Source organism: Triticum dicoccoides, chromosome 7A, assembly GCF_002162155.2.
Source record: "Triticum dicoccoides isolate Atlit2015 ecotype Zavitan chromosome 7A, WEW_v2.0, whole genome shotgun sequence".
In the NCBI taxonomy this organism is placed as follows: Eukaryota; Viridiplantae; Streptophyta; class Magnoliopsida; order Poales; family Poaceae; genus Triticum; species Triticum dicoccoides.
The window spans coordinates 372,556,599-372,565,377 of NC_041392.1; the positions used below are offsets into that span (position 1 = coordinate 372,556,599).

The window sequence follows — 8,779 nt, forward strand, 5'->3', positions numbered from 1 at the left end:
TCGAAACATCACATGTCCTCAAGTATCATAGTATTTCTGCTAGTGTTGAAAGCAAATGTATATATGAATCAAGATTCGACTTTTATTTTGAACAATAATTATTTCTTAAGATTAATCTATCAATTTTGTGCATATATTGTTGGCATAAATTAACGCACAGTTTTGTGGCTGCTTCCGACAACAGAATCGTCAAAAATTTGAGCACAAACATAACATGCAGACCTCATCCGACAGCTTGAAATACACTTCAACTACATCCAGGAGATAGACAAAGCGTTCCAACAGTGCATCATCGTTGAGAAGGCATGCAGCTTTCAAGATGGCCCCTTCCTTGAATGCAAAGTCCTCCGTGAAGAAGAGCACGGGACCTCCCGGAGGCAAGCGACAAGACCGGACAACAACAACTCATATGCCATCATCGAAGGTGGCAAATTCGGCGCTAGCATGGAGGTAGATGTCGACGAAGCGCACAAAGGGATCGACAATGGCAGCGAGGTTGGACGCAAAATCATCACGAGAGACCTAGCAAGGGTGGAAGGGTAGGAGAGGCGCCGTCGGGGAGCGAGGTTGGCGGGGAAAACTGTAGTAGTACGAGTTGGAAGGAGGCGGTGGAGACTATGTGAAGGGGTGTGCTCGAGGCCATGGCGGCGTGGGATTGCTTCAGGGAGGAGGAGGCGTGAATGTTGGAGATGGGAGTAAGATCAAGATGTGGAGTTGGGGAAGGAAAGCCAACCGAAGAGAACAGAGCGCTATTGGCATGTGGTCCACCTACCGGCTCGACGCTCACGCTAAAACAGGGAGCAAACGAGAAGAACAAAACGACTGTAGTGATTGCACAACATATGGTATTTCAATTAATGTAATTTTTATGATGTATGAAAATATTAATTAATGTGATTGATAAACTTATGGTAAGATTAATTAATTTAGATTTGGTTTCAAAAAGGTTGATCGTAATTGATTCTTTCACACAAAGACATTACTAAATAATTTGCACCCGCACGGAAAGTTCCGATTTGCAAAAATAAACTAGTGGGAGGGGGTGGTAAGAGGTGGGACGAGAATAAAACCGGAGTACTAAAATAAAACCGAAGTACCAGGCTACAACTGCTCCATTAAGAATAGAGATTAAGAGTAGAGATATGGGGCATCGCCATCGTCACACAGCCCCAACAAAGATGTTGAATCTAACAAGAACGAGAACGGGTCCCTCTCACCGGCGGGGGGCCTAGATCCTCCGCACCTCTGTGGCCTAGAGGCCATTGGAGATGGGGCGGACCGGCGACGGCGCCGACGGAAGAGAGATGTATTTTGTGCAGATCGCCTCCGTCATTGCCTCATGGGGAGTCATTTGTGTTTAACTTGCCGCTTAGTATCATGTGTTACTTAGTGAAACTAAACCAATTGAGATATTCTACAATGATTTATTAATTTTTGTTAGAATCTAAAGATTTATTTTGAGAAGCGTTCTTTATATTTTGATAAGTTTATAGATCAATTCACGCATACATTTGATTGTGCATTGTCGATTGGACCAGATGCACAGCGCGTCTCCACGAATTCGAGGCCCTGATGCAAATTGTAAATTAGGGATATGATCCTGCCAATGTGCTTCTATGCCACTCATGCACAATCATGACTATCGGTATTTGTGGTCTTTCTAGCAAAATGAATAGCAAAAGACTCAAAAAATAGACTACTATGTGATTCCATCTTACCAGCCATAAACTCACCAACTCTTCAGCCATTTTAACAAATATAACGTTCTCCAAGTTCTATTGTTCAGCAAACATGACAAATATATCATAAGTAATGCAGGTCATTTGATGTTGGATGAACCAATGATGCTCTGATAGAAACACGCAAAGCTCCTCAGAATTTATAGATGCACTGTTGCCCGTGATAACGCACGGGCATTTTACTAGTAAGGGTAGGGTGTGCGTGTGTGCGTTCATAAGGGTGAGTGTGTATGCGTATGTATATGATCGCTTGTGTCTGTATTGTGTTATAGAAATAAAAATTGAGATAGAGATATAGGAGGTGTTTGTTTACAGAGACTTATTGATGTAAGGAGTTAAAAAAAATCCTTTTTAGTCCCATCTTGTGAGGATCTCTCTTGTGGTCAGTGGATCGAAGGAATTTTCATGGGGATTCGAGCTAAGAATTTGAATTCGAATGAGGATTCCTCCCAACCACCCACACCTCTATCCGTTACAATCGAGCCACGGCCGTGGCCGTCCAAATCCTAGCCAAAGTGAGACGATGGACTATTGTAGCTATTTAACAATACACCCGCTCAGCGGGCCCAGTTTGGGCTAGCAAGCCACTGGGAAGCCTTTTGGGCCGGTTGGACTTGGGCCTTGGGCCCAGTGGAACTGGCGCCTTGCTCTTGTCGGCACGATCCTGAGCGGCTACAGGCCTTCTGTCCTCATCTTCAGGTTCAGGTGTTGCATCTTCAGAGATAACAGGAACAGGACTGCTGACATCCCCCCTCCGATGAGAAACGGCTTGACCCCAAGCCACCGAGCGGGGAAACTGTTGACGGAGAGAATCCAGGTCCTCCCAGGTCGCCTCCTCTGGAGACGATCCACTCCACTGGATCAAACCCTGAGTAATTGTACGCTTGCCTTGTCGACGCAGGCGCTGCTAAAGAACACGCTGCGGAACCTGTAGAGAAGCAAAAGACGACGGCAGCTTACAAGCAACAGGGCAGTTAGGTAAGACCACCTTTTTCAGTTGAGAGACATGAAAAACGGGGTGGACTCAGCTGTCAGGAGGTAATTGCAGTTTGTAGGCTACTTCACCATTTTTTTCCAGAATAGTGTAAGGGCCGTAGTACTTGTAGGCCAGCTTGTGGTTAGCTCTATGCACAACCGACGACTGCACATAAGGCTGTAGTTTGAGGAACACTTGTTCGCCAACCTCAAAACTTCTCTCAGTTCTTTTCTTGTCTGCCATGTGCTTCATTCGTTGCTGGGCACGAAACAAATGCTATTTGACAGAAGCCACCACTACTTCTCTGTCCTGCAGCCACTGTTGTATGTCCATTGGAGCTACTGTATCACTAACAGAGATGCCAAAGTACCTTGGAGAATGGCCATACAACATTTCAAAAGGTGTTTTGCCCACAACAGAATGCCAATTAGTGTTATACCAGAATTCACACATTGATAACCATTTGCTCCACTTGGATGGATGAGAACTGATGAAACTTCTCAGGTAGCATTCCACTTGTTGGTTGACTCGCTCGGTTTGCCCATCAGTAGCTGGATGGTAGGCAGAACTCATATGCAGTTGTGTGCCAGTCATGTGAGTCAGGGTTTGCCAAAAAATACTTGTAAAAACAGGATCTCCGTCTGAGACAATGTACTCTGGCATTCCATGCAGTTTATAAACATTGTCAAGGAATATTTCAGCCACTTTCTGTGCAGAGAAAGGATGTTTTAGAGGCATGAAATGACCATATTTGGTAAACTTATCTATGACCACCAAAATGCAATCAAACTGATGTGAATGCGGCAGCCCAGTAATGAAATCCATAGTGACAGTCTCCCATGCTTTGTTTGGAACCGGCAAGGGAGATAACAGCCCTGGATACTTTACTCTCTCAGGTTTAGCTTGTTGACAAACTAGACAGGACTGCACTTTGTCCTTGATAAACTTTTTCATACCAGTCCATCTAAACAAGGAGTGGATTCTGTGATATGTAACAGGAAACCCAGAATGACCACCAATAGGACTATCATGGAAGGTAGAGAAGATCTTGTCATGCAGCTCCACACTGTTCCCCACCCAAATGTAGCCTTTGTATCTCAACAACCCTTGAATCAATTGGAAATTAGGTTTAGCAGAGGGATTAACAGCTAATGCTTGCAACAGTTCAATGGTCTTGTCATCTGCAGCATAACTAGCTACTACATCTTCCAACCACACAAGATAGGATCTGGAAATGTGAAATAACTGAAAGGAATGAGGCCTTCTAGAAAGAGCATTTGCAGCTGAGTTTTCCACCCCCCTTTTTGTACACAATGTTATAGTTCAGGCCCATGAGCTTGGTCAATGCTTTCTGCTGCCAAACAGTGTGCAATTTTTGATTTTGCAAGTGTACAAGGCTCTTCTGGTCAGTTCTAATAGTGAATTGCTGGAACTGCAAGTAAGGTCTCCAATGATCAACAGCTAATAAGATAGCTAGATATTCCTTTTCATAAACTAAAAGAGCTCTGTTCTTGGGCCCTAAAGCTTTACTGATATAAGCTAGTGGGTGTCCTTCTTGCATTAGAACATCTCCAATGCCTAACTCACATGCATTAGTTTCTATAACAAAAGGTTTGTTATATTGAGGGAGGGCTAGAACTAGAGCTTCAATCAATGTTTTCTTCAACGTTACAAAAGTTGTTTCTGTGATTTCAGTCCAGACAAATGGGACTCCCTTCTTAAGCAGTTTAGTCAGGGGCTTGCTGATCACTCCATAGTGTTGAACGAAATTCCTATAATAACCACTCAATCCAAGGAAACCTCTGACTTCCTTGACATTAGTTGGAGTAGGCCATTGCTTTACTGTTTGGATTTTGCTAGGATCTGTTGCAACTCCTTGAGCAGTTATGGTATGCCCCAAATAACCAATCTGTTGTTGAGTAAAAGCACACTTTGACATTTTGATTTTCCATTGATCAGCTCTTAGCAAAACCAGCACTTCTCTAACATGTTTTAAGTGCTCCTCATATGACTTGCTGAAAATCAGAATGTCATCAAAGAAAACCAAGGTATTCTTCCTGTTGACAGGGGACAAGGTGTTGTTCAAGGCCCCCTGGAATGTTCCTGGAGCTTCACTCAGTCCCATGGCCAGAACAGTAAACTCATAGTGGCCAAGATGAGTTTGGAAAGCTATTTTATATTCCTCCCCCTCAGCTAATCTGATCTGATGGTAACCAGCCCTGAGATCCAATTTAGTGAACCAAGCAGCACCAGATAGTTCATCCAAAAGCTCATCAATCACAGGTACTGGGAAATTCCCTTTTACAATGATAGCATTTAACATCCTGTAGTCCACTACTAATCTCCATTCCCCTCCCTTTTTCTTAACTAGAAGCACTGGAGAAGAAAAAGGACTTTTGCTTGGTCTAATGATGCATGACTTTAACATTTCTGCAATTTGCTTTTCAAGTTCATCCTTTAACTATGGTGCTATCGTGTAAGGTCTAACTATGACTGGTCTAGCTCCTGGAATTAAAGTGATTTTGTGGTCGCACTCTCTTCTGGGTGGTAACTGAGTAGGAGTTTCAAAAACCTCAGCAAATTCTTCTAATAACAATTGGATTTCTGGAGTTACAACAGGTTGTCCTTCAGTTTGAAGTGCAGATATAGCAACACAGGTGTAAGCACATTCTTCAGAATGAATGCCATGTAAAGTGACTATCTGTCCCTCCTTGTTAAAAGACAACAATTTCTCAACCCAGTCAATATACATGGGACTGTGTTGAGCTAGCCAATCCAACCCCAATATGCCATCATAAGTTTGCAAGGGCAACAACTTGAAATCTGAAATGAATTTAGCACCATTGGACTGCCACTCACAATTTTTGATTTGTTGTTGACACTGAATTGTTGAACCACCAGCTACTGTAACTGTGATTGTTTTAATTGGACTGACACCTGCTAATGAACTGTGCTGCAAATCCAAGAAAGAGTGTGTACTGCCTGAGTCAACTAGAAACTGAAAGGTGTGGCCCTGCAATTCAATCTCCAATTGCAAAACAGGAGCTTCTGGTTCCTTTCCCATAGCTGCAGCTGATAACCTGATGGAATGACCCGAAGATTGTTCAGGCTGTTCACTGTCAGAGTCAGAATCTTCAGTGGGATTGGATTGTAATTGTTCTATCATCTCTTGAACAAAATGCAGTTGAACTGTGGCCTTGCACACATGATCCTTAGACCATTTCTCTCCACACACAAAACACATGCCCTTGGATTTTCTATAATTTCTAAGTGCTGTCCACTTGTCTTCCTGAGCTACACCACTGACAGAGTCTGAACTTCGTCTGTCATCCTGTTTCTGAACCCTCGAGTTGGTATAACTGGAAGCAGTGCCCGATTTCCTTGGAGCAGAACTTGAGGTGGACGAGTACGTTTCTCCTAATTCCTCATGGAGCAGAGCTAGTTCATACGCAGCATCTAAATCCTTGGGTTTCTGCAGTGCCACCGCCATCCTTACTCCAGGCTTCAGCCCATCCAAGAACCGGGTGGTGTAATGCAGGGAGTTGGGTGTATCTTCATACGCTGTCAACTAATCATACAACTCTGCAAAGCGTTCAACATAGTCTTCTACAGTAGTTGCTTGAGCAATTCGGAACAGCTTCCTGAGCAGAGTTTGGTGTTGGTTTCGCCCAAAACGACCCTGTAACGCAGCACAGAACTCTGACCAGTTGGTATTTGGCATGCGCCTGTGCATAGATTCAAGCCACCGAGCAGCAGCACCTTCGAATTGAGCTGTAGCCAGAGACAACCATCTGTGAGGAGGCGTGCTCCACAACTTGAACTGGTCTTCGCATCTGTTCTGCCACAGTCTCGGATTTGACCCATCGAACTTGGGGATCTCCAGATGCATGGAAAACGAGGAATACTCAGCAGTATCTATCGTATGTGGATCAAGAGGAGAAAAATTTCTGGGAGAGAAAACAGAATCGCGCGCACCTCTGACCTGAGGAGGGACATAGATGTTATGTGCCTTCCCCCGGTTTTCGTTGTCGAAGCCAAGGGCGCTGGTCGCGGCCGCGCTACGACCTGGCCCAGCATTGCGCGAAGAGGTCCCGTCAACCTTGGGGTCCGGATCCGGCGGTTCCATCTTGTAGAAATCCGTCCTGATCTGCTCGAGGTCGAGGGCGATTTCGTCTCGGATCCCATCCGCCCACGCCGACATGAGGCTGTCGAGGGTCGCGTTGTTTGCCTCGATCATCTTGCTCATCGACTTGAGAAGCGACTCACCGTGAGTCCGGAGCTTGTTGTCCATGTCGCTGGTGAACTCATGGCGAAGTAGTTCGTAGACGGTGCGACTGTCGGCGTTGAGCTCTTCCATGGCTTGGATCCGTCGCCGCTCGCCGAATCGCGTCGCGTAGTGGTGGGGCGGCAACTCCAAGTCGACGAGGCTCTGATTACCAGATGTGAGCATCTCTCTTGTGGTCAGTGGATCGAAGGAATTTTCATGGGGATTCGAGCTAAGAATTTGAATTCGGATGAGGATTCCTCCCAACCACCCACACCTCTATCCGTTACAATCGAGCCACGGCCGTGGCCGTCCAAATCCTAGCCAAGAGACGATGGACTACTGTAGCTATTTAACAATACACCCGCTCAGCGGGCCCAGTTTGGGCTAGCAAGCCACTAGGGAAGCCTTTTGGGCCGGTTGGACTTGGGCCTTGGGCCTAGTGGAACTGGCGCCTTGCTCTTGTCGGCACGATCCTGAGCGGCTACAGGCCTTCTGTCCTCATCTTCAGGTTCAGGTGTTGCATCTTCAGAGATAACATGAACAGGACTGCTGACACATCTAAACCAAACATGAGAGACTTATAGGGACTTAAAATGAACATTTGAAACTTATATGAAAGAAGACCCCGAGGAAGAGTTTTAGAGACTTTTAGTTGTAACGGTTTTTATTACCAGAAACTAAACAGATAGGAACTTTTGGAACAGGGGTAGAGATACGCCTCACCTTCGTCCAGCGAATAAACCCCCAAAACTGGTGTGACCGCGGGTGAGCGCGCATGCTAGGATTAGGGGTTCCTAAGAGCATTACTAGTAGAACCCTCAAACTATCAAACCCTCACTAGCGTTTTAAGGGTCAAAAAATAATCTTTTTGTGCACTTTTACGGGTTGAAAAACAGGGGCAAATATTAGAACCCTCAAACCCAACCCTTATAACGGAATATTCCCCATGAACGACGTTGTCGTTGCACGCGGGAGGTCGACGGGGCGTCCGCCGGCGACGGGGGCGACTAGCAGCGGCGGTCGCGGGCGTGGACGCGGGAGTTGGGAGGATTTTTCCCTCCCACGCGAGTATAACCGCCAAATGAGAGTTGGGGTAGGTTTTGCTCCCCAACCCTTATTTTTGAGGATTGAGAGAGGGTTTGAGGGTTGGACCTTCAAAAAAATTGAGGGTTTAAGAATTAAAGAGTTCTAGTCTATGGCTTTTTTTGGATGAAAACTGTAAAAAAACAGTTATTTTTAGTTTTTGAGGGCTCTAGCTAAGACGCCGTCGCTTGGGCGCGTAACGCGATGGCCGCAGCCACACCCCACTCGCCGCCGCCGCAACAGCTTTCATCGCCCTTCCTGGAGTATATTAGGGCCCCCGGCGGCCTCGACAAGGTCGTGCTCCGTGGGAGGCGCAGCTGCTCCGTGGAGGTACCTGATTCGAACCCTTCGCCATGCCTCTCCTCCGGTGTGGCGCGACGCATGTTAGGTTTGGGTTGGTTCGCTGTCGCGCGATTCGTCTGGATTTTGTGCCATTTATGCAGATCCGATGGGTATTCGGCTGAGCCGCATGCGTATTGTGTGAATTTGCGAGGTTTGTGCTGCTCAGTTATGCGATTTCGTTTGATTATATCCCCGTTTCGGTTGATAATTAGTGGTACATTGCATGATTCTGGTGTTGCCCAACTTGGAATCTGTTAGTTGGCTCCTTATGCATCCCCTTTGCCCCGCCCGCTCCCACGAGCGGCAGGGCGAAACCCTAGCCGCCGCCGCCCGCGGTCCCCCCAGCCTTGCGTCTCCGTCGCCACGCTGGCG

General features: G+C 46.2%; 1 protein-coding gene across 1 annotated transcript in view; it reads left to right on the forward strand.

Moving 5' to 3' along the window:
* Positions 1 to 8,238: 8,238 nt before the first annotated feature.
* Positions 8,239 to 8,779, forward strand: part of LOC119329047 (putative glucose-6-phosphate 1-epimerase) — a 21,518-nt gene continuing 20,977 nt past the window's right edge. Inside the window, exon 1 of the mRNA XM_037602034.1 lies at positions 8,239 to 8,395. Coding sequence (XP_037457931.1) covers positions 8,270 to 8,395 — 126 coding nt within the window. The 5' untranslated portion in view covers positions 8,239 to 8,269. The remainder of the gene's footprint in view (positions 8,396 to 8,779) is intronic.